At 34.9% G+C, this 27,755-nt stretch overlaps 1 protein-coding gene across 6 annotated transcripts in view; it reads left to right on the top strand.

Moving 5' to 3' along the window:
• LOC105214529 (dystroglycan 1) overlaps nt 1–27,755 on the top strand; it is a 67,305-nt gene that overhangs the window by 20,465 nt on the left and 19,085 nt on the right. For all 6 annotated transcript variants that reach the window (XM_054234609.1, XM_054234610.1, XM_054234611.1 and 3 more), the window contains exon 2: nt 16,447–16,881. In XM_054234609.1, the coding sequence (XP_054090584.1) occupies nt 16,756–16,881 (126 nt within the window). In that variant the 5' untranslated portion in view covers nt 16,447–16,755. The remainder of the gene's footprint in view (nt 1–16,446; nt 16,882–27,755) is intronic.

The following is a 27,755-nucleotide window of genomic DNA, read 5'->3' on the forward strand; positions in this document are numbered from 1 at the left end:
CATTAAACTCGATTTTGTGGTGGAAGTGTTAACAGAATGTTGTTATTGTTGTGATTCTAAAATATTTGCATTCTAATTATGGAGAGCCGCGTGTCTAATGTTTGATCAAAGAGATTTATTGTTTAATTTTATAACCTTATTTTGAAATTTAAATATTTTTGGCGTGCTGTCAGATTGTGTGATTTTAGGAAATTTTGTAATTATTAAAGGAATTCGATCATTTTAGTATCAAAGGCATAAATATTTTAGCGGTGGCGGGGAGAGAAGAGCCTGATCGATTAAATTTTTAACTTGTTTATTCGCTCGCTTTTGGGTATTTGATGTTCGTACGTGCATTTAGGCATACCGCCACAGCAAATAAAATAAAATTCAGATTTGCACACTGCACTTTGCACTCACACGCACACGCACACATACATATGTACATACGTATGTATATGTATATTGGTTAGACCTGTGTGAGTATAGAACTATGCAGTTAGTCGCACGCAAATATATAGTATGTCGCCATGTTTGAATACATACGAGGTGTGTTCAAAATATAACGGGAATTTTCGTTTTTTGAGAAATCGTCGAAACACTTCTCAAACTCACGACAAGCAACGAAATGTGAGCTTTTAAAGATCGCCAAACTCATAAAGAAAATAGGTTGATTTTAGCGGCTGCTAGAAGACAAAGTAAGAAATGAATATAGCTGGCAAATTTTATCGTACTTCAGGGGCATGTAAGTTAACAATTTAATAAAAGCAAATATTGAAAAAAAATTGGATTTAGGGAAATCCTGTTATTTTTTGAACACACCTCATACATACAGATGTATGTATGTATGTATTTTTGAATTTTTGTAATTTTTGAAAATACCGCACCCGCTCACTTTAACCTCCCTCTTCTCACGCTACTTTCAACGGCAGCTGTGGCCTATCTTTTCGACTTTTAGCATACAAAAAGAAATGATTGTTTTTGGCCAGAACTGAGAAAACTTATATGACGCCGACTTTTGGTCGCAACATTAATTTACACACTTGCTCAAGAATATTTACATATACACTTAGATAAGTGTTTGTATGTGTGCTTGTTGCAAGCTGCTCAGCCAGTGAATTCCAATGTATGGCAGTCGACTCTCGTTCACTCATTTCTCTACGCCACAAAGCTAAAATGTCTTTGGATATGCTTTTTACAAACATACATACATACATACATGAATGCATTCATATATCACTATGTGTGTGTGTGTGTGTGTGTGCACGCGTGCAGCAATCAATTGCACTGCGTTTGTCTTTATTGCCTCGTTGCTTTTATTTATGAACTCCACAGTGTGTTCTCTCTCTCCTTCTCTTTCTCTCTTGCTTACTACTAGCTTTAGCTGCTTCAGGCCAACGATCGAGACGACGTCGTCGTGTTGCAACGGGAATTGGAGCTAAATAACAACAAGTTAACAACAGCAACAACAACAACACACAGCTAAACCCTTTTTTTAAACAAATAAACACACACGCATTCCGACTGCTACAAAATGCAAGTGGCGTAGTCGTCTTCTACGCATTTACATTTAATTGTTTGTGCTTTGACACTTTTTCTCGCTTCGTCTACATGTTGGCGCATATTTATGTGCATCTTAATGGGCGTATGTGTGTGTGTGTGTTGTTGTTTTGTTGTCACTGCAGTTGTTTTGTCGTTGTTACCAATAAATCGCTGCTTCTTAATGACGACTACATGCGTATATAAATGCATTTTTTCTACTTGTGTACACTCATTACTTTGCATCTAGTGTGTAACTAGTACATTATCGACCAATAGTCGAAAGTTTTGATTTAAAGAATTTAGGTCGGAGGCACTATTTTAGTCAGTATTCAGCAATTGTATCAAGTTAATGTTATATTTTCGCGTTTAGTTAGCTAGTCTACACATATTTTTACTGCATCCACAGCTGTATTTCGACGTTTTTTTGTCATCTGCGATATTTACAAAACGGTACACATGAGTTTGTATGTAGCTTCTAGTATATTTATCTTCTCTGAGTATCTTTGTTTCTTTCATATTTTGAAAACATCCTTTTCCCATAACTCACTTTGTGCTGTTAACCCTTTGGCGCTCACTTTTGGGATGCACATATTTCTTTATTATATTTCAGTTGATAGTCTAAATTATATATACTTCGGTACTTACACAGTTACTTTACGTACTGTTTGAAATTTGAACCTTTTGTATCTTAGACAAATTTGTTCCTAACCGTGTAATTTATTATTTTACCTTTTTCGAAATTGTGTTATTAATTACATTATTTAATTTTTTTTCGAAACAATCGATATTTTACTTTATAAAATTTTTGAGAAATAAACAATTAATATATCAAAAAGTTCAAAGAAACGGAAGAAAGAAATACTCATCAAGTTGCATAAAATAATACTGAAAATCATAAAACCAGAAAACTGAAAGAGTGGATTTCAATATAATATAAGCCGTCTAAGTTATTGAACATTAATGTAAGATCTAAAAATATAAAAAAATCGATAAACGATAGTCACTTCATATCTTAAAAATGTTAAAATGTAAAACGTTGACTATCGATCCAAATTCAATAACTTTATTATGTGTTAAGATTACACCTGAATTATCGATAAAATTTATGATAATTTCGATTTTTTTCGTTTTAGGCAAAAATCACAAATGAATTATCGATATATGTTAGATATTTTTGGAGTATTGAATGATTTGACAATAATGCTGAACAATCTTTCAACTCAAGCCAAAAAGGTGGACGTTTTATTGAAAGAAAATAGATTTTTAAACAACAAAACTTAAATTGTAACGAATATATTTTTATCAAATTTAAATCTCAATATATCGTCCCCTCAATACAACAATAGCGTATAATTTTTTTTGGGTTTTGAGAAAATCGAGTTTAAAGTTTTTGTCAAATCAGAAAACATGAACAAAAAATATGAACATGAAATTATACACCATTTTTTCCAATGACATTTTGACCCACTTTGTGGAAGTAGAATTTGACGAAATTTTGACCAGACATAGAATCAATGATGGAGATTCTAAATATGCAATAAAAAAATAATGGCGTATGAGCACATACGCTTTTGTTATATTGAGGGGACGATATATACTTGTAATCTTGTTTAAAAATAATTTGGCATTTCAAAGGTTCAGCATTAACTGCAGTCTATGTGAGTTTTTTTGTCTCACTAACTCTTAATAAAAGAATTGTCTAAGACATACATATATTGTTCAAAATACTGAAATATATTAAAAAAAAAAAATAAAATAAACGAAATTATATCGATAAGTGGTGGAGTATAATCGATAGTACTATTAAGAAGTGCCACTAAGTGGAACTTAACGATTTTATGGTGCTAATTTTAGTTATTCAATTAGAAATTGAGTAAAATAAATTAAAGAAGAAACTCTATTAAATAAGTGTTTTCAAAAATATTACGAAATTAACTAGAAAATCGCAAAAATTTTAAATAAATACATTAGAAGCTTAAAAATATTTTAAATTAGAAAAAAAATTAATTTAATTTAATAAAAAATCAAAATCTTGAAAATTTAACCGAAATGGAAAACCAAAAAAATGTCGACTGCAAATTATCGTTTAAATAAATCTCGAACCAAAAAATCATGATCGCTAATAGAACATATATTATGTATACTGGCTAATGCACACATTTTTATACATTTGTAAGTGTTTTAAAATCTTGTTAAGACAACAGCGGGAGATTGCCAACAGAGATCGCAATCTTTCAAGCTCGTAACACTTAAAAAACATTACAAGCAAGCTTTTATGCTTTTGACAAATTTCTAACACCCAAAAAATTACATTTTCCCCACTCAACACAATGCTAAGTAGCGGGTTAATATTTGGTCCAAGCAAAACTGGTTTACACGCCTGTTCTTCGACTGCATTTAACATTTTTGTGATTTTTTTTTTGTTTTTTATTTTTGTTTACACTTCGATTCCTTTTCTTCGTCAACCATTTATGCCTGTATTTCGTTTCTTCGACGCAAGAGAGCTAGGAAGTCGATAATAAACACTCATACTGCCCCTTCACCGCGCCTGTTGGCCAGCCCACTCGTCGGCATGGCGTTGCCGCCCACATTCCAATCACCCCCAATGGCCCTTCCTATGGTTGTGAGACCTCGATGTGTCTGTCTGTCTGTCAGCGGTTGTGCGGCCGGTTTGCTTGTTGATTGTTGGTCGCTGGTGTTTACGCATAGTGCTGTTGTTGTTGCTATTGCTGTGGCCGTTGCTGGTGTCTCCATCGTTGGATGGATGTGAGGAGCGCCAGCTTGCCAGCCTGTCTTCCCGTCTGACTGATGATGGCATGCTTCGCTGCATTTTAAGTTCACTTTATTGTTAATGTTGCCGCATTGACTTTGTGGCAATGTTGTTGGCGCGAGTTCACTGTTGCTACTCTTCTTCTTCTAGCGTGTGTGTGCCTAATGAATTGCTATTTTTGTTGCCCCGCTCGTTAGATTTGTTATAGCATTAGGGCGTATCGTGACGACGCATAACCTCACATTTACATACAAACGTACAAAAGCACTCTTCGACGGCGGTGTGGCGATCGTTGGCGCAGGCGGCAACAGCTGCATCGACTGCAATGTTTGTTGCTCCAGCTTGTAAATAATAAACTTCGAAATAGTTGGCTACACAACATTTGCACACTGTTCGTTGTCGAATGTCGGCTATGAACTATGCGCCTACATTTATACAGCGGTTGACGACGAATTGGAAACTCTGTTTAGAATAAAGCTAATGTGAAGAGATTTTTGAAATTTATCTTCTAATACTCTTCAAATAAAGTGTTTCGATTATATTTTAAGTTTAAGAAATGACCGTTAAACGAAAATATAAATATTATTAATAAATCACAGAGTGGAAAAACAAATACGCGGAATATCAAGACTATCAAAACTTACCGAATTCATAGAATATAATATAAAATGTATTCTATACGATATTATTTTTGAAACTTCTTTAAAAAATCTTTAATTTGTATATTATTTGGATCACATATACATTTTTTCTTTATATCAACCACTAAGTAAATGTTTCTAAGTGTGTTTAATTAGTTGTCGAGCGGTTTATAGCTATTTTATCTTTGTTGCTTTATCTAAAATCATTAAAAAGTTATGTAAAACCATTTGTAGTTAGGTATTTATGATCTTTACATAACTTTTTATAGTGTTTTCCAAATCGTCCACGATTTACTGTGTCTTAAAGAAAGATAATTTGGAAAAAAAGCTTTTTGCATACTTGAGTGATCCAACATCCATTGAGTTTGAAGTTGATGCTGCAGGAGCGCAAAAAACTGCTCATGTATATTTTTTCCGATCTCCAAAGCGTCTAAATTATACAACAACTCGTCACCAACCAAATCGTCACCAACAGCGCGACGAGCACCGCCTATATCTGAATCGAAGAGTCGAAAACGTACAACTTTCGCAAATCAGCACTTGAGGAAGGGTATTGACATTTGACAGACAGTACTTTTCACAGACGAAAGGTTATTTAATCTTTTCGGCGATGATGAACCATAAAAAGTTTAGTGAAAACCGGAAACAATGCTTCTAACTTAAAATTTGCGATGTACTGTTAAATATGATGGAGGCAACTTAATTGTTAGGGGATGTATGGCAGCTTCTGGAGTTGGAAAGCTGATCTTTATTAGAAGAAAATTGACAATGAACAATATTTAGAAATTTTGAAGCAAAATTTAAAGCAGTCAGTTGAAAAAAATGGGCTTAACTGATGCTTATGTTTTAAAACAACACAACGACCCAAAGCATACTGCATATTTGGTTCGCGAATGAATGCGAAACAGCTTCACACCTCTCCACAAGGTCCGGACCTCAATCCCATTGAATACTTAAGCGATTATATGAAAAAGAATCTTTAAAAACATACAATTTCGTATGAATACTTCAAAAAAGGGCTTAATAGAAGAGTGGAACAAAATACCGACTACTTTTACAGCTACACTCATCTCTTCGATGCTAAATAGAATGAAAGACCCACAAACTACTATATTTTAAGTTTCTAAACAAATATATCGCGTATAACATAATAGTAAAGATATTGTTACATAAATGTGTAACGTACGATAAAATATGACGCAAAAAATTTGTTCAGTTTAAGCTTTTTTTAATTTATCATTTTTATTTTGAAATATATTCAATCAATTTGCATATAAATTATACTATTTCCAAGCCTTCTTTTATCTATAGAAGAACTTTTTTCATTTGAGTGGATTAAAAACGGAAATTTTCATTTTAAAGTACCGTACGATGAAATATGACGCTGACTGTATAAGACATTCAGCTATTACTAGAGTTTACGAAATATGCTTTAGTTGGTTTTATGTTTCAAAAATTGCGTTAGAACTTAGCAACATTGCAGTTCAAACGTCCACTTTTCTGCTTTTATAGTATGATTCTAAGCATTCTTAGTTCCCATCGTGCACATAACCTTCTCGTGTCAAGAAAACATATTATCTTCCGCCACACCAGTTGATTAGTGGATCTGTCAACAGGCACAGCTACTACACGCACTTTAATGCCTACAAGTTAATGTCTCCACATGCGTTGCATAAATGTGTCGCTGCTCATTGTGACAGCTGTCAAAAGCATTCTGCTAATTTAGCATACAATAAAGTTGTCAACAACAACAAACAACTTGTTATATTAAATTAAATAGTTTGCAGGCATTTCATCACGGATCGTCCGGCCGTCCATCCATCCATCCATTCAGCTACAACAATTTCACCATTCTCATTGCGAAGGCGTCTGCTCGTGTGTATGCGCTTCACTCAGTAATACGATATTCCCATGCAAATTAATCATAATTTCCCGTTTAATCCACGCTATTTAATATTTCATTGACGCCTGCAAATTGCTGTGGCATTTTCTGTCATTTTTTCTAAATAATTCTTTAATTTTATTGACCTCGAAAAGGCGTGTCGCCGCGGCTTTCTCTCCCGGGAAAAGCGCTCCATACACTTCCCGTCACATTAAAAAACATAAATTTCTGCTGTATCAACAACTTATTTACAATTGTACGTGCGCAAATGCATTTTATTGTCATTTAAGCCAGCATGTGTATGCGTGTGTGCATGTAAATATGTTTCGCCTATTTTTTTCTCAACAATAAAAATTCTAACCACGTGCATTTTAATAAGCATTAAATTTTCTATTTATTTTTATGTTTCAAGTTACAGCTCTACCTGCTTGCACTTAATGCCTATCTTTAGTTTGTATGTATGTATGTATGTATATGTATGTTAGCGTGTTCATTGCAGCGTTGCGTGTTCGTCACAATTTATTTGGCATTTGCTTAGACACAGTGGTGACAAAAAGCCGAAATACTAAAGTTGCATTCAAATTCTCACCACCTTATATATGTATATGTATGTATGTTTCGACCAAATACAGGGACACACATGCATACAAACAAACCTAATTTATTTACATATGCACACGTACAAAAGAATTTCTAGGCGCTTAGACATTTCGACTTGCTTTTTGGTAGTGCATTAAAAGGGTTAACATATTTGGTTAACTAAGTCACTGCAGTCATAGTGATATTGAATACCCGTCAAGTATTTTACGGGCAAATATGAGAGCTTAGAAATAAAAAAGAGGCATGTCAAAGAATAAATTTCTTGGTTTCTACTTAAATATATAATAGTACAAAAAATTAAATACGAGATGTGTTAAAAAAATAACGGGAATTTTCGTTTTTTTGAAAAAATAACATCGTCTACATTAATATTAATAGTCTCCAATCGATATCATGCACTTATGCTAGCGCTTCTTCCAATCGTCGACATATTTAAAATCCCTAAACCCATAAAAAAATGTAACCTTAGGGGCTGGTACAGAGAAATTTTTATCCTACTTCACGGGCATGTATACTATCATAATCAAAAGAAGTAAGGAAAGGCTAAGTTCGGGTGCAACCGAACATTTTATACTCTCGAAATTTATTGAAGAAATTTTATTAAGATAACACCCAAATTTAACTATAAATTCGGCACAAAGTTTTATAGAATAACGAAAATCGTCCTCTATAGTGTATGAGGGCTGAGGAAATTCCTGAACCGATTTCATTCATTTTCACCAGCAGGGTGCACTATATCCAAGACTATACGTTGACTTAATTTCGCTAAGATATCTCACATATTAATCAATACATATATGCAGATTAAAGCCCACCGTATTTTTGAAAAACCTATAATTAGGTATATGGGAGCTAGGAGATGTTATTATCCGATTTTAATAATTTTTGGAACCGAGACACACTATTAGAATAAACAATTTCCTCTGAATTACATTAAATTATCAGAGAGATTTATCCATATTTTCGGTTAAAATTTAACCTTAGGCGCGGAGTTCAACATGTTCGATAACAGGGGCCTTGAAAAGTTATAGTCCGTTTTCGAAATTTTTTTCTCAAGTGAATCTAGAGATGATATGTACTATTTGTGTAAAGTTTTATTCCGCTATCTTCATTGGTTCCTTATGTATACATTATGAAGTGAAGGAATCAGATGGAATTCAAAATTGAATTATATGGGAAGTTGTCGTGGTTATGAACCGATTTCATCCATTTTTCACATGTGTCATCAGGGTGTCAAGAAAGTATTATATACCGAATTTCATTGAAATCGGTCGAGATATGGTTTTTGACCCATAAGTGGGAGATGCCAAGCCCCTTTTTCATTTTGTAAAAAAAATCTGAGTGCAGCTTCCTTCTGCTATTTCTTCTGTAGTGTTTCTGACGTTTCTCGTTAGTGAGTTAATCCACTTTTAGTCATTTTTAACCTAACCTTTGTCTTTATCCGATTTCTTTCATTTTTGGACTGTATAAGGAAACGGCTAAAAGAAACGACTGCAAAAAGTTTGGTTTATATAGCTTTATTGGTTTGCAAGATATATACATAAAACCTATTTGGGGGCGGGGTCACGCCCACTTTTCCAAAAAAATTACATTCAAATGTGCCCCTCCCTAATGCGATCCTATGTTCCAAATTTTATTTTCATTTTATTTATGGCTTATGACACTTTATAAGTTTTTGGTTTTCGCCATTTTGTGGGCGTGGCAATGGTCCGATTTTGCGATTTCAGGGTGCCAAGGAATACGTGTTTCAAGTTTCGTTAAGATATCTCAATTTTTACTCAAGTTATACGTTGCAGGGACAGACGGACGGACGGACAGACAGACATTCGGATTTTGACTCGTCTCGTCATCATTTTGATATATATAACCCTATATCTAACTCGTTTAGTTTTATGACTTACAAACAACCGTTAGGTGAACAAAACTATAATACTCTCTTAGCAACTTTTGTTGCGATGATGCCTGGGATTACTTATTAAATGAACTTTGTGAAAATATTCGACAACAAATTGATTTCCATTAATTTTTTGGTTATTCCGCGCCTGAAACTAAGCTATACTTCAGAATAATTCTGATTCACCAATACAATTGCAAAATTTTGATTCCATAAGATCGATCGAAATAAGAGAGATCAGCTATGGCTTTAAAAGATCACCATAAGATCGAACTGAACTGGGTTTGCTGGCTGCTGTTTTTCTCTTTGATAGAAGGTAAACGAATGCTAGAATAGCTGTTGCTTGAGATGACAGGTATTTGAGCGGATTTAAAGTCTAGCCTGTTTCAGTCACGAAGTTCGCTGTTCACTTGTTGATTTTAAAACTTTAAATCAATCTTACCTTCAACCTCGCTAAATCATCGAAGTCATGAGACGTTGAAAATTTTTCTGCTAGAAAGAAACATTGAAAATTGGCACCTTTCGTTTCAAATGTTAATTTATTGTTTTATGAACATATTGTTGGTAAATTAGGCGCTATGCCGCCAGAAAAACTTCGGGCTCCCATTTCGCAATCGTTCTATTAGCTTTTCATACGATTTAGGGAGCACTTCTTGGTCTTGTAATATTAAATATAAGTATATAGTGATAGTGATTTTCGTTGATTTTTCTTGTATGAACAATTTATAGAATTTAAGAAACATAATCAGACGAAGTACGATCTGTTCAAAGTTTACTTAGTAACTTTTTTTATTTAATATTATAGTAGATTCGCACGAACATTTTTCGAGTAATAAAGACTACAAATAAATACCTGAGCTTTGGCATCAACTATGGCCTAAGTCATTTGAGATCCGTATTTAGTTTAGTCGTTGAGGGTTATTTAGCTCTTAGCTAAGTAATCTTCTCTAGGTTTCAAAAAAATTCTCTTTAAAATTATCTTTTGGCACTATTTCGAAGTCAACACCCTCTGTCGAGATAATTTTTTGGAAAAATATTATAGCTTGGTTTATTATAAGTCATGGAGGCCAGTAATTATATATTTTTTGACAGAATTTCGCCCTAGAAGGCGGGAATTTAACATAGAACAAAATTTCTATTCTATTATATGAATTTGAGAGCTTTAGGAATTTTTCTAGTAGTCAATAAAGCAGAAGCGCAGAAGAGAAAAAATAATTCCCCGGGAAGCATTAAAATTTTAGTTGCTAGAAAAGCATAAGTTCACATTTGATATTCATGAAGTTGAGTAGAAAATATCAATTTGATCTGCTGGGAAACGATTAAAATACAAACATACAACCATTATCGTAAGTTCTATATGTAAATGGACTTACGTACTTAGGCTGGACAATATTCGAAAACCATTTTGTATGTTTGTAAGATTTTATTCGACTGCCTAATACGTTGATCTATAAAAAATTGGTCTCCATTAAAGCTTCCTATAAAATACCGTTGCCTTAATACCATTTCGAAACATGCATTCGATGAACGATCTAACGAATGAAATATATTTTTTCTAGCTCGCTACATATGCTTATACATTATTAGCTGTAGTACGTATGTTTGTGCTGACAATTGTTTTAAAATATTCAATTTTTGATGCTGTGAACTATAGCTAGTATAGTGTTGTACGAGCGGTGTTGGCCCAGTTTTGGCATCGTAAATTTTCCACACGTTCGCAGTCGGCATTAAAAACTTGCTACAGCCGAGTGGCCGAGAGCGAAAACTGCCTGCCGAATGAACGGCAAACTTTAATTTCCCCTTCAGCTTTCAGGCACACATAGAAACATACATACATATATGTATGAGTATGTTATGCTGTATGCTGCGTTATGTTGCCGTTGCCTTTGGGATGTGCTGCATAGATAGAAGTCATAGTAGTATTCGGCTTATGCATGTCTGTCTGCCTGCCATATTCAGAGCGGATGCGATCCGGAAACCGATTTGTCTACCTAAAACAATTTGGAAGTTTATGTTGTAATTTCGTAAGATAGGAGGGTGCGCATGATTTTTAATAGTTATACTACAGATATATGTATGTATGTATTTATGTATTTATATGTTTGCGTGTGTGCTCTCAACTATGGAAAAAAAAGTTTATAATTGAAATAACAGCAAGTGAAGTGTTTTTTTGTTATCATGACTGATTAAAAATATGGAATGTACTTTGTGTACTCACATATACATATAGACATATATGCGTACATATGTATGTATGCTGCCTGCTCTATGCTGTGTTTGTTAACTAAATTCCATTAAAATATATTTTGGAATGCGAATTTTTGATAGTAATATAATCTTTTTAAACTGAATTTATATTATTTATGAGCGCTGCTTGACAGACCAGTGACGCCTTGAAGAATTCTTCTGAGATAATCTTATTTTTCAACATTATTTTTCGTTTCATAATTTAGTTCAGTTTTTTCAAAGTTCTTAAAATAACCGTTATTGTTTATGAAGACCTCTTATTTGAACCCATTGAACTTGTAACTCGCACAGGGCCTTAACACTTTATAATATATTCTATTAGGATTCACTTTGTGAGTTTTTTCTGATAATGCTGCTAATAACGGTATTATTTAGTACAATTTTTTACACGGAATGTTTTCATCTCAGTTATAAACCAATTTGATACTTTTTTAAAACGGTTCCAGTAATAATTTTACACCTTTAAAATTACAAGATAACCTCCGATTTTGGGGGAAAGTAGTGCGTTTAAGGTCGTATGACGACGGAAGATTTCTAGGTTGCCTGATTCTTGCTTCGTTAATACGAAATATTCATAATGGTATTTCTTTAAATAAAATTACATCCTGGTTATATATGCGAACAAGATTTTATTGTCTCGAGTAGTTTCCCGTTCGACATCGCTTAAGAACCGGTTCAGTTTTGTTTGTCTCATAATGATTCCCGGAATTGTTTCAGAGGTAGTATTGAGAAGCTTAAACCGATGACATCTGATTATAAAAACATTGGGAGAGAAAACCACATTTATAAACATGTAACTAACGGAATTGTAGAGTTTGGTTTTTGTTCGTCGAGAGAGGACTTTACTTTTCAACTGCCTACTCAATCTATAGTAGCACCTGTTGGCAAGAGTGATTCTGCTTTGGATTTGGCTGACATTATTATTGGTGTTGATGCTGGTGCCTGGGTATACGAAATGATCTACAACTTCAAAGTTATGACTGTCAACAGTGTCGTGGGAGCCAAGATGCACATGCGCTGACTGTTTGTTTGATGACAGGAGATATTTCGTCTTGTCCTCGTTCACCACCAGACCCATTCGCTTCGCATAAGGTTAAAGGAGTCACAAGTCTACAAGTCCCTCATGATTCACGTCCTACTTTATGGTGCAGAAACGTGGACGATGTCAACATCCGATTAGGCGACACTAGTAGTTTTTGAGAGAAAGGTTTTGAGGAAGATTTATGGTCCCTTAAACATGGCAATATCGGCGAATACCGCAGACGATGGAACGATGAGCTGTCCGATTTATACGACGACATTGACATAGTTCAGCGAATAAAAAGACAAATGCTACGCTGGCTAGGTCATGTTGTTCGAATGGACGAAAATGCTCTAGCTAGAATGTGTTCGATGCAGTACCCGCCGGAGAAAGCCGAGGAAGAGGGTGACCTCCATTCCGATGGAAGGACCTGGTGGAGGAGGACCTGGCTTCACTTGGTGTTATCTATTGGCGCCAAACTGCCAAAAGGAGAGATGCGTGGCGCACTGTTGTGGACTCGGCTATAACTGCGTAAGCGGTTACTGCGCCAGTCAAGAAGAGGAAGAAGAACTAACGGAATTTTCACTGAGTTCTTTAGTCTACTTTTAGGCGGTTGACGCAGCTCAGAAATCATTATCTCAATATCATATCTTATGTAGGCCTGTAGCTCTAATTTTGCTAGTTCGGTTATTTGTAAAATGCTTGATATTACACTTTACTGGTGTTTAGAGAAAATAATCTTAAGGTCATTTCTTTAAAGCGTAGTCAGTACAGCTTTTCCTCCTTACTCTTCCTGATATATTTTACAATAGTAGCTCTCGTTGTTATATCATATTCTCACAGTAACCTAACTTAACTTTTTCAATGACTTTTGTGTTGAATGAAACTCACTGCTTTAATTTTCAACGCAATTGTGCTTTGAAATTACCTAATAAATCGGGCAATAATTAGAGTATAAGTGTGACAGTCTCAATTCCAATTTACATATTAACATAGTATATATTTGTACAAGTATTTGTATATAATGCATTTCATTCTATGTAAATACGATTTTACAATAACAAAAAAAACGAGTCAACAAAATTAAGCCTCTTCAATTCATGAACGGCTACGAAATGAAAGCGAAAGCCTTTGTTTACGAACATGAGGCGAACAAGAACATTGAAACTCGATGTTAATCATATGCTAATTGAAATGATGTCAAAGTCATTAATACTCGTGCATTTGTGTCTGTCGTTCTGGTGCTAAGCGGCAACAGCAGCATCGTTGGTCAGCGCGTTTTAGATTTTTGAGCTTAGTCAACATTAAAAGCGGAATGAATATATAAATAAGTGTGTAAATATGTAACTGTAATAAAAACAATTTTATTTGGTGTTACGAAAAAGGGGTTTTCAGTTCACGGTTTTCACATTAATTCATTTTAATATGATTTTTATTATTAATCAACTTAGTTGTGGAGAGTTTTACGACTCCAATTTGTTATAATTTCCATGCGAGACGCTAAGGGTGTTTCAAAGCTGTTTCTTTTTTTAGACAGAGTGTTTTTTTATCAATATTTCGTCGAAGATTTCAGAACTTTCAGTATCAGGATTACAGATTCATTAACTTATAGGCTTGTTTTTTACCTAAGCAAGTGCCAAAAGAACACACAAATCGTATAAAAGTTCTCTGTGCTCAGCTACAAGTGAATCGTGCTGCGTTATGAGTTCCAACAAGAGCCGTTTCTATCTATCAGAGGCCCCACATTACCACCAGTGCTATGTAATCGAATAGACTCCGCGTATGGTATATTTACAGTTGTTCCAACAATAGTTATGCCTATGACTCAAGTGCTTAATGATAATCAGTTCTGACCCACTGCTAAGCGCCATTATGTCACTTTGTATTGTCAATATGTAAATAAGTCGGTAGTAATCGTGTGTTTTGTAGTGTTGAATAACGCATTAATTACATTTACATACGAACAGTTGTAATGAAATCATTTCCGTTGGTGTGTGTGGCCCTTCGGTGTGGAATGGAGTGTTTATTGTCACACTTTGTAAAGTTGTGCTGTCAGCTACTGACACGAATACCAAAATTGGTGCGAAATTGTTCGAAGTTTTTTTTTTAATTTCACATTACTGGTTCTAAATTTAAACACTTTTGATTTCTTTCTTTGTATTTTTCGTAATTTAATTTATGTCATGTCATACATAAAAATATATATTAATATGTATATGTAGACAATTTATAATATAAAAAATGCGTATTCTATAAGAAATCGTGTTAGCTTCCATACATACTTAGATACTAATATAGGAAAAGGTGCTAACTGTCAAATAAATTTCTGATATTCTTATTAATATAAACGATTATATTATTTGTTATAAGACCTAACAATGTCAAATTAATTATATATGACAAGTTAATTATGTATACAATGTTGTGCAAAATATAGGGAACTGCCTTCTTAACTTGTAAAATAGTTTTTTTTTAATATTTCTTGAAGTTTTTTTTAAATGATCTTCGATGTAACCGATTTCAACAAAAAACGATCTTTTTCAAAATCTCTTTCATGTCTATTCTAATAATGCTGTGTGAAAACCTTATCATACTATCGATTTGCTACTACGGGAACTAACCCTATATTTTTCTTCGAAAAGTTTAAATAGGCTATTGAACAGAATGGCTACTTAGCGAGTTTTTTCAAATCAGTGCTATATGAAGTGTTGTAAATGCATTAGTAATACATATTTAAGAAAACTCGAGAGATAATTGATATTTTGAGACTCACGAAAGCCATATTACAAACCAGAGTTCTTTTTACAAAAAATGTCAGAAAACTTTCTGAAAGGCTTTGGGATTATTCAGAACACAACAAAGGCACACAAATAAAGCAAATGCATTGGGTGCAATATGTTCGGCGGTCGAATGCTGATATTTTATATTGATTTGGCATTCTTACTCGGTCATTGGTAGGGTTAAATAACTATAAACGCCTGACTGTGAAAATAAGGCTCGAACTAACCCTTAAACGACTAACCCTTTAACTGACGGATACAATACAGTTGAACTTCCCTAAAGGTAGTAAGATGATTTTAATAATTGATAAAATTTTAGGCAGTGACCTCGAAACTAAGTTAATTTGATAACCGAGATTGACTAAAATATGGTCATAAGCTAACCTAAAAGCAAAAAAAAGTGCATCTTATTTGTGAGATAAATAAAAAAAGATCACGAAAATAAGTAAACTCAATACTTAAAAAAACTCTAATATTTATCACCTTTGCATTTGTTTTGCACTGTACTATACAAATAGTGTTATTGATTGATTTTTCTCAATTTTGGAACTTTAGGCACACATATGACTGTATGTTTATATTTGTTCACCACACAGCCTTCCCTCTGCCTTCTCAGCAGGCAAATACCCGCTAAATAATCGCACTAAGTGACTTTTGGCGATAGAAGTTAAAACAAATCCAACCAAATGGCGGCGAAGTCGGTAAAATCACATCAAAAATGGATGAGCAAATAGCGAAAACACAACACGACGGGCTTAGCGACAGAATTATCGAATAACCATGAGCAATCTAATATGCTTGGCGCTGCCATTTGATGTGTATGTGCGCCGATCTGTTTGGTTGTGTGCGTGTGTGTGCATGGTATTTAGGTGCGTAAGCTTATGTAAGCACAGCTGTGCAGATATTTGCTCAACTTTATTTTTGGGCAATATTTTTCTTTTCTGTGAAATTTCGGTTAGTAATTAAGCGATGAGCCAACCCATGTATCTCTAACTATATGTGGATAACTATATTTATCTTATATACTCATATATAGTGACTGTTTGTACTTTGTCATTAATTCTTTCATTATTTTCCACATTCTTTGCAGATAAAATCCACAAACGAACGCATGAGCACAGCTAAAGCAATTACGAATTGTCTCAAAACGACTCAAATCGACGCCAAATTCCTCTAATCCACAACAGAATTTGGAGATCACAGTGTTTTAATTTATTAACAAATATAATTTTTTCAATAATTTTGCCCAAAATAATTTTCGGCAAACCTTTAAACGCGCACCAATAACATTGCAGTGCAACGCACACTTAACCAGTTTTCAGTTTCCAGGAGTGTGGCAACACCACCTCTCCCCCACCTCTACTCATATCGCTTTGCAGCAAACAATAACAGCGTAAATATGCGTCGAATGCCAAAATTTGATTTAACGTTATCAAGCAAAGCGTCAACGCTGCTGCTGCTTTTCGGACTCGCCTGCTTGGCCTCTGTACGCGCGGAGCGTGATTTCAACTTTAACGACTCGCAGGTATGTACTCGAACACATATAGCTAAGTGATTGTTCTGTGTAATTTGCCGCGCCGTTATCGCTCTGAAGGCACATTTCTCATTCATTAGCTCTGAAGGCGTTGGTTTTGGCTCATTCATGTGGAGCCACAGTGTGTGCTAAAGTTATGTATACGCCTTTCAGAAACATATATATTTCTGGCCTAATAATGAAAATAGGAATATTTATCAATGAAAATAGTTTTATTGTTTTTCAAAATACTCTCCATCAAGATTTATACACTTTTGCATGCGCTCAAACCAATTTTCGAAGCACTTTTTTGAGCCTTTTTTTGAGCGATTGTCAAATTGTGCGGGATCCAACGAGAACAAACCTTTTTTACGGCCAGGTGTTCATGCAATATCGAATGTATGCTGGTGGGAGAAATGCATAGGTATACCTCTATCTGAAGGTATGTTACATGACGGTCTTGCATTATCAGTTCACGTACGGCATCGATGTTTTCTGGCACAACGGCTGTTTTTGGACGACCTTCACGGAATTCTTTGAGCGAGCGTCGGCCACGATTGAATTCGTTGTACCAGTTTTTCACAGTGCTATAGGATGGTGCTTCATAGCCATACAAAGATTTTAGTTAATCGATGCACTCTTGTCGCGATAATCCACCTCGAAAGTTGTGAAAAATGATCGCACGAAAATGTTCACGAGTTAATTCCATTTTTTGGCCGAGATGAATTTTTTAATTCCCTGTAAATAAAACAATTCACGATTAAATGACAAAACATTCTGAGTGATGTTATGGTAAACAATGTCAAACTTTCCAATGGAAATGTCAGATTGCACCTGGCAACACTTAGTGTTGCCTAAGCCAGAAATATATGTATATAGCAGCCCTCGTATTTATATTCGAAAAATCCATCATTAACAAGTAAGGAAGGGCTAAGTTCGGGTGTAACCGAACATTTTATACTCTCGCAATTTATTTAACTTTATTAATATTATATAATACACAATTTGACCCACATATTCATCATATATATTGTATAAAGTCCATTGAAAGTTGGAAACCCTAATATTAGGTTAGAAGCACCGAGGTCCTCATGGGGCCTTGAAAACCTATGGTCCGATTTCGGAGATTTTTAGAATGGCGCTGCCACACTATAAACATAGTATTTGTGCAAAGTTCTGCCCCGATATCTTCACTAGTGCTTACTTTATATATTGTAAAGTAAACGATTCAGATCGTCTTCAAAGTTCTGGTATATAGGAAGTAGGCGTGGTTGTGAAACGATTTGACCTATTCTCACAACATACTATTGGGATGTAAGGAAACTACTACAAACCAAGTTTCATTGAAATCGGTAGAGTAGTTCCTGAGATATGGTTTTTGACCCATAACATGCCACGCCCATTTTCCATTTTATAAAAAAATCTGAGTGCAGGTTTCATCTGCCATTTCTTATGTGAAATTTAGTATTTCTGGCGTTTTTCGTTACTGAGTTAACCCACTTTTAGTAATTTTCAACCTAACCTTTGTATGGGAGGTGGGCGTGGTTATTATTCGATTTCAACTTTTTTTATGGCGTGTGGTGGGGTACGTAAGAGAATCGACTGCAGAAAGTTTGGTTTATATAGCTTTTTTGGTTTGTGAGATATGTACAAAAAACTTAATAGGGGGCGGGGCCACGCTCACTTCCCCAAAAAAATTACATCCAAATATGCCCCTTCATAGTGCGATCCTTCATATCAAATTTTATTTCCATAGCTTTATTTATGGCTTAGTTATGGCACTTTATGTGTTTTCGGTTTTCGCCATTTTGTGGGCGTGGCAGTGGTCCGATTTTGCTCATTTTCGAAAGCAACCTTCCTATGGTGCCAAGAAATAAGTGTGCCAAGTTTCATCAAGATATCTTAATTTTTACTCAAGTTACAGCTTGCACAGACGGACGGACGGACGGACGGACGGACAGACAGACATTCGGATTTGAACTCCACTCCTCACCCTGATCACTTTGGTATATATAACCCTATATCTAACTCGTTTAGTTTTAGCTGTTACAAACAACCGTTATGTGAACAAAACTATAATACTCTCTTTAGCAACATTTGTTGCGAGAGTATAAAAAATGCTGAGTTAGAAAAATTTATTTTCGTAAAAATTTATGTACCGTTAGATTTACAAATTTACAGTTTTGCCCACAAAAAGTAGGTTTCCCCGATAGTTTGCTTTAAGACGGCGTTGTTTAAAATTTCTTAAAAATCTGTTATATATATATATATTCTATATCTATTCTGGCGCGATTCTCGAGAGGTTTGTGGTCAGGCATTGAAGGCAAAACTCACAAGAATAAGTTCATAGTATCAGAAAAATGTCACTCCTATCAATTAATAGAAACATCCTTTTGTCGATTCAATTGTATCTTCTTAACACCGATATGTGAAAGCTGGACGTGACCGAAGACAAGATAGTCCAATCTATTAAGCCGCAGACACCGAAATTTTCAGACGTTCGATCTGCTGTCAATTAAGTATACGTAACTGTAATCGGGACAGGTAGGGTTTAAAGGAGCAGAACATAGTATTGACGAGTTGGTTGAATTCCCTAAATTAATAAAAATTGCGAATAACAACAACAACAACAACTGGCAACATTTTATGCTTCTACTACAACAACTCATGGTGAAAATACACGAATTGTGAGAAGAATAAAACGTGTCACAAAGTTCTCAAATTAATCTCACAAAAAAGTCAGTTTGGGTTATTAAAGACAGTAGTGAGCGTTGACCGATGGGTACCGATTCCGTTGCATTTATATAAAGAGAGCAAAAGAGTTCTGTAATGGACTGGTAAGGTAGTCGCATTCCTTAAGCTAAACAAAATTATCAATAACGGTAACTACATCAATAAATTGCAAAATAGATATCGTAAAAAAGTACCGTTATAGGAAAGATGATTTAACTTATCAAAGAATTTTGGTATTACAAGATTTTCTTCATGATATTCCAGTTTCTACTCGAGTTATCGTGGTTAGTTGCTAAAAAGACATCAGCAAATGTGGCTTACAATTACTTCTGAAAAAAAAAATTATTTCTGAAATAAAATATTAAAAGTATACATACTCTTGTCGCACACTGTATATTTACTAACGAAGTTATGCTGTTAGATATGCGTACGTGCATTTACATACGAGTATGCAGTGTAGACACTTCTATGTCCAGGTATGGGTGTTTCTACAGATTTACATCTCTATTGCGTTTTAGCGCAAACGCTGGTGCAACATCAAACGTCTACATACATACGTACAATAGAAACAGGCTAATAGCTTTATAATTGTTTATGTTTGTTTGTGCTATGTTTGTGTGTTTGTTTGTTTGTTGATTACCAAAAAATATATAAATAAATAAAAGTGCATTATAGTGCGCTTCCAAGAATCAGCTTCCGTGTTCTCGGTGCACATGAAACTATTTGGGAGTTTAACTTGTTAACACATATGTACATACATATCACACATGCGCGTCATTTCTGCGTTCTGTTGTGGAGCTTCTTGCCCAATTAAAGCCTACCTGGAAGACCACATTGTGTTCCGATAATTAATTTTTTATTTCTTATTTATTTATTCCTTTTTAATTTTTATTAAATCTCGGTGCAGTAATTTAGATTTTTATGTACATTTTTTCTGATCGCTTCCAATTCTTATCGTCTCTATTATGTGTAATCTTATCAGGTCTTCCGTGGGTTTTTATCATTTTCTGTGTAGAAGATGAATATATATAGCTATGTGTTTGCATGTATGACTACACTTCTAATAATCGCTCGAGAGAAGAGGTCGGACTATTGAAAGACTGAGACTAGTACTTTTCGGGTGCAAAAGTAGATCGACCGTAATCTTTTGTATCACCGTCTATGTATCAGCTTGGTCAATGAGCAACAGTGAAATTTTCCTAGTATGGACTCATGCGTGTGTTTCTATAAATAACTAGAATTTATTTGTTTTTATTTTCGTTTTTTTTTTATTCCAAAAAATTTCTCTCTGTGTACTTTTACCGCAGACAGGTAAAATAATGAAAGAAAAGAATAAAAACAAAAAGAGCATTGGTAATCTGAGTGAATGCGTTCGCGTTTCGTAGAAAATCGGTGAGGCAGATGTTGTTCCATTAATCATGACACCATAATGCACATACATACATACATACCATCCATAGACCTCCGTTTGTTTGCACGCATCTTTGTATGTGTGATCTTGTTGAAATGATTGTACACTTGTAAAGGCCCAGGGCGTAGACTTCAAAGTGCTCAGTTAAATGAAAAGTAGTGAATAGACATGTATTGTTGCTTTTGTTGTATCATACATACATACATTAAAGGACTAGAGACTGCAAATATGTACATAAATCAATGTTGGCGTGATTGCCTTCTTCTTGATCGTGGTTGCCTCTTCGCTTCAATGCAGTACTTCTAGAACTGTTAAATTAGTTACAATGAACTTTCGAAACTTTTCTGCTTTCGAATTGTGTAATCTGGAGATGGACAATGTTACCATCTCAATTTGTATATTCTCTCAGAAACCGTTTCATCTGGCGAAATCATTCGGTTTTAGTTCGAATATCAAAATTTTTACTCGAAGGATCGTTTGCTGGAGATGGATTTAAGAGAACGTCCTGAAACAATTTAAATAAATATTAAACAAGTAAGGTAGGGCTAAGTTCGGGTGTAACCGAACATTTTATACTCTCGCAATTTATTTATTTAACTTTATTTATATTATATAATACACGATTTGACCCACATATTCGTCGTATATATTGTATAAAGTCCATTGAAAGTTGGAAACCCTAATATTAGGTCTAATATAGGACTGCCACACTATAAACGTAGTATTTGTGCAAAGTTCTGCACCGATATCTTCACTAGTGCTTACTTTATATATTTTAAAGTAAACGATTCAGATCGTCTTCAAAGTTCTGGTATATAGGAAGTAGGCGTGGTTGTGAACCGATTTGGCCTATTTTCACAACATATCATTGGGATGTAAGGAAACTATTACATAAGTGGGCGATGCCACGCCCATTTTCCATTTTGTAAAAAAATCGGAGTGCAGCTTCTATCTGTCATTGCTTATGCGAGTTAACCCACTTTTAATAATTTTTATACTCTCGCAACCTGTTGCACAGAGTATCATAGTTTTGTTCACATAACGGTTGTTTGTGTCACCAAGAAATATAAGAGTTAGATATGGGGTTATATATACATAAATGATCAGGATGACGAGTAGATTTGAAATCCGGATGTCTGTCCGTCCGTCTGTCCGTGCAAGCGATAACTTGAGTAAAAATTAAGATATCTTAATGAAACTTGGAACACATGTTCCTTGGCACCCTGAGGAGGTTGCTTTCGGGCAAAAATGGGCAAAATCGGTCCACTGCCACGCCCACAAAATGGAGGAAACCGAAAACCTATACAGTGTCATAACTAAGCCATAAATAAAGTTATGAAAATGAAATTTGGAACATAGGATCCCATTAGGGAGGGGCACATTTGGATGTAATTTTTTTGGAAAAGTGGGTGTGACCCCGCCCCCAAATAGGTTTTTTGTATATAACTCGCAAACCAATAAAGCTATATAAGCCAAACTTTCTGCAGTCGTTTCTTTTAGCCATTTCCTTATACAGTCCAAAAATGAAAGAAATCGGATAATAACCACGCCCACCTCCCATACAAAGGTTAGGTTGAAAATTACTAAAAGTGGGTTAACTCCCTAACGAAAAACGTCAGAAACACCAAATTTTACATAAGAAAAGGCAGAAGAAAGCTGCACTGAGATTTTTTTACAAAATGGAAAATGGGCGTGGCGTCGCCCACTTATGGGTCAAAAACCATATCTCAAGAACTATTCGACCGATTTCAATGAAATTCGGTACATAACACTTTCTTGACACCCTGATGACACGGGTGGAATATGGGCGAAATCGGTTCACAACTACGTCTACTTCCCATATAACCCAATTTTGAATTCCATCTGATTCGTTCACTTTATAATGTATTCATAAGGAACCAATGAAGCTAGCGGAATAAAACTTTACACAAATACTGTATTTGAGCTGTGCCATCACTTGTGGAAAAATTGTCAAAATCGAACCATGACTTTTCAAGGCCCCTGATATCAAACATGAAGAACTCAGTGCCTAAGGTTAATTTTTCACCGAAAATATAGGTAAATCTCTCAGATATTTTAATGTAATTCATTCCCTCTGAATTTTTTTCTTATAACAGTTTCTCTCTGTACCTGAAATGGTAAAAATTGGGTCATAACTTCCCCCAGATCCCATATACCTAATTATAAGTAATATTAAATTAAGTGAGCGTATAGTCTTCGATACGTTGTATCTTGGTGGTGAAAACGAGTGAAATTGGTTTAGGAATTACCTCAGTCCCCATATACTATTTATGATGATTTTCGTTATTCTATTGAACTTTATGCCGAATATATGGGTCGAATTGTGTTGTCTTTATAAAATTACATCAATAAATTGCGAGAGTATAAAATGTTCGGTTACACCCGAACTTAGCCCTTCCTTACTTGTCAACCTAACCTTTGTATGGGAGGTGGGTGTGGTAATTATTCGATTTCTTTCCTTTTTGGACTGCGTTAAGAAGTGGCTAAAAGAAACGACTGCAGAAAGTTTGGTTTATATAGCTTTATTGATTTGCGAGATAAACACAAAAAACGTATTTGAGGGCGGGGCCACGCCCACTTCTCCAAAAAAATTACATCTAAAAGTCTAAAAGCCGTCTCGGAATAGATCACAGGTTTTATAAAAGACCAAAGAAGACTATTACATTTTCCGAGGTGGAAGTGAAATCAAGGAAAGGTCTTTGATGAATGTATGTCGATTCCTCCAAGCTTTTATATTGGGTATTTTTTCATTAGTTAGACATTCCCTATAATTAGCCTTAGAGTTATTCAAATACAAAACTCCCGTGTACTTAATTGTTTATACCTTTGAGAACATTAAGAAGTCATACGATCAGTGAACCCAACTAAATATGAAATTTAGCACATCAACCTCTAATCATTTTAATTAAATTGTCGAAAATAGTGTCCAAAATTTTAATATGTGACCAAAGTTTTCGTTCGTTTTTGTCGATACCGCCGCTATGATTCAAAGTTTTGATTCGTCACCAATCAACATTAAATAACTTCTGACTGACGTAATTCTTTCTTTCTATGAGTCGTAGATTATAAGTTATTTAACAACATAATCCTTAGCCATGTTTTGGTTTCTAAAACCGTAAATATTCCGTTATCAGTCATCGAGTAAGAATGTTGACCACATTTCTGAACAAATCTGTAGTGGCAACTACAAAAAAAATATTTCTAGACAAGTTTTTGAGTCAGTTCGTGAAGGCCAATTAGGGGTTGTGGTTTGAAAAAAAAAATGGACAAAACCAAGCTTATTTGTTCTCAAAGAAGGTTTTGGACTTGGTAATAACAGATTACTTAACGGTAAAGAAATTTGTAGAAGCATTTTCAGTTTTTGGAGGTATTATATGACGGGTTCAATCTTTTAAAACTAATTATCTCGCTTTCTTTCTTACTTTCTCTTCTTCTTCTCTCTCTGGCACTGTCTTCGAATTCTACTAGACTCTTTTTTTTTGTCGGAGTTAACAGTTTTTGATGAAAATTTTCTTTTAAAACAACAGATTTTTGCGTGTACGCACTAATATCCGCTCTCACATTGCGCTCAGAGAGCAAAGGTCTGTGCTAAAAAGACCCCAATTATTTTCGTTTTTTCCTTCTCAAACAATCAGTTATAAAATAAAACAATATTTTTTTAATTTCAAGCAAAATTTCCTCGCACCAGTTTTGAATGTGCGGTCTAATGACCCTACAGTTGCGGCTACATGCCCATATGTACACACACTCACCTACAAACGAAGACAAACACAAGTCCGTGGCCAAATGGTAATGGAGTCAAAAAGCGAACTATGCGCTGCGCGGAGATGGGGAAACATTTGAATGTTTACATATTTGCACTGCTCAAGTTTTGTTTATGTTCAGTTTCAACTGTTCGTATGCGTATGTTGTGTGTGTGTGTGTGTGTTTGTACATTGCAACATAATCAAATATGGTGGCCGAGAATTCACTGAGAACAAGACACACAAGTGAAACTAAAATAAAAGTAGCATCACATGGTTTTGTTAATTGTGAAAGCTTTTTTCCCTCCAAATGTAAGACATTCTTTGTTCTTTTATCGAAGTGCACCTTGTTCTTTTTTGGTTTTTGTACATATGCTCTGCTTCTTCTTCTTCTTGTTCTTCGGGTTCTGGCTTCTGGAGGAGTAATTCAATATGTTCTGTCATGAATGCGATACATATGGTCGATTTGTTATATATATATAATCATATATGTGTGTAAGGTATGTATAAATATATATGCCGACATTAAGTTGAATGTACGACAAGTCCAACGTTTTGAATTTCAATTTGTTATTTAGAAATTAATTTTTATGTTTTTTCTACATTAATAAATTCAATTGATAATTTGTCATTCGCTGAAAAATATGCTTACATACTACATACAAACAGACAGGTTAAGAAGGTCATAAGATTTCTCCGAAAAATAAATTGTTTAATCAAAATTGAATTTTATTATTAAAAAATTTTGTATTGATTAAAGCGGTCTTCGAACTTTTCGATAGTAGTCTTGTAGAAGGTCATTTGCTTCAAAGTAGATCTCAACCACGGCGATTAAACTCTTGAGTTGAGAAATCATATGACTCACACTTTTTCGGGAGCGCACGCATACCCAAAACTTCATGAAGGACATATCCAATACGTTCCCCAGATAGCTTTCGAAACTCATATATATAGTAATTCAAAATCATTTTGTGAGTTCTTTTTGATGTTTTGGTCTGTAAGATCATATTTTGGACGTCCATCGGTTCGGTGCTCATATGAGCTCTACGGAATGTACCAAATTACTAACTAGTAGGTTTATTGAACGTTCCCCGGAAGGGTTGTTTGAGTTTCGGGAGCATGAAAAAATCTCAGGAAGTAAAATCGCGCGATTATGTTGGCAGAGCGATGGATGAGTCGGTTGTCGGTTCGGAAGAGATATGTGCATCTTCTACTACTTCTCTAAAATTAATGTAGATAATAACCTAGTCGCGATTTCTATTACTTTTCGGTCCTATCTCGTAATATCATATTTTAGACATCCTCTGTTGGGGTTCATCGGTTCGTTGGTCAGGTGAACCGTTCGAACCGAGTGACTTTCTCGAATGTTCGCTGTGATGTGTAGGCTTCGGGAGCAGGAAAAATGTCAGAAAGTAAAATTAGGCAATTATGTGGGCAGAGTGATGTATGAGTCGGTTCGGAAGAGATATTGGCAGAGCGATCGATGAGTAGGTCCAGAAGAGATATTGGTAGAGCGGTGGTTGAGTCGGTTTGGAAGAGATATGGGGTGCTTCTACTATCCCTCTAAAGCTAATGGGACAACGAATAGAGTGGCCACTATTTGATCTTTGAGATTTTTAATATCGCACTGGTTTCAAATTGTATAAGTTCGAAAGTGTTTGAATTGAATTAAGTAGTTGCTTGAAGCACCCTATACATTATTCGGTAGATATCCAATCTCTTTTGATTAAAACTAAACTGTACCTACTGATGAACGCTGTAAATGATTTTAAAGTTCGATAATTTCATGTAGTACCAATTGAAATATCCTATATATATACATATATATATATATATATAATTATATAATTTCAAATCGTTATGAATTAAATAATAAATAATCATTAACCTGGGTTCGAATTCTTTTGAAATTACAAGCAATACCAATTGGAAACTCCTGTATATCATTACAAAGTACGACCATGTTCTCATAGTCTGAATTGAAGTACCCTATATATAATTTTGTAGACTCAAAACTTTACGAAAAACTAAGAAATACCTGTTTGAAGTAGTCTCTTCCTTAATTTGCGGAATTAAATCATTTTGGAATTGCAATCAGTACCAATTGAAAGACCCTGTATATGGTTTTTATCGGCATATAAAAATAAATTTTCGTATCTATTTAGAACCCTGTATAAAATATCAAAGTTTGTCGAACTTGTCTAAATGTAGTTGATACCGATTGCCTCACCCTGTAAATGATTATTTTATTTTTTTCTCATTTTCCGCTTTCATATTTTCCATTGCTCTATATAAATAAACATTTACAGGTGTACATCGAAAAACTCAGTAGTTTGTAATCTCGCATTGTTTATCTTAGCTACGGACGGCCATCCGGTTGCGGCGGAAAGGTAAAGGTCAACTTCTTGTACGGGTATATGAATGCGCTATGCAGTTGGTAAACAGCTGTAATATTTGAAGAGCGCATTTACCTGACATTTGCTGCATAGACATATGCACGTATATATGTAGATAGTCTTTCATACCTTCACCATCTCTTGTGCTGCTGCCGACACCTGATCTTTCCTGTAACCGCACATAGCGCTGATTCAACGCTTTGGTGCGCCAAAATTGAAAGAAGAAAGACATTCATCCACAAGCCAAGCCTAAGCGGCATGTCTACACAACTGAGTCAGCTCTGAAGTACTTGGCTTTGACTACTTTTCACCTAAAAGCCAAGCAATGATTCACTATTTAGAGATTTCGCGGTTTTAGCGGTCCATACCGGTTTCCGGTTTTGAACGTACGACGCTCTTATTACACGCACCGCCCGCTCCTTAACATGGCTTATGAGTTCCTTGACTGCTAGCACAATGGACGTGACTTGCTTTTGCTATTGCCACAAACACATACACACACATGTTTAGTGAAATCTGCGTTCTTTTCGCAATTCTCTATAACGTGTCTCCAGTCTTATTTCTATTCTACCATTCTTCCAT

Source organism: Zeugodacus cucurbitae, chromosome 6 (assembly GCF_028554725.1).
Source record: "Zeugodacus cucurbitae isolate PBARC_wt_2022May chromosome 6, idZeuCucr1.2, whole genome shotgun sequence".
In the NCBI taxonomy this organism is placed as follows: Eukaryota; Metazoa; Arthropoda; class Insecta; order Diptera; family Tephritidae; genus Zeugodacus; species Zeugodacus cucurbitae.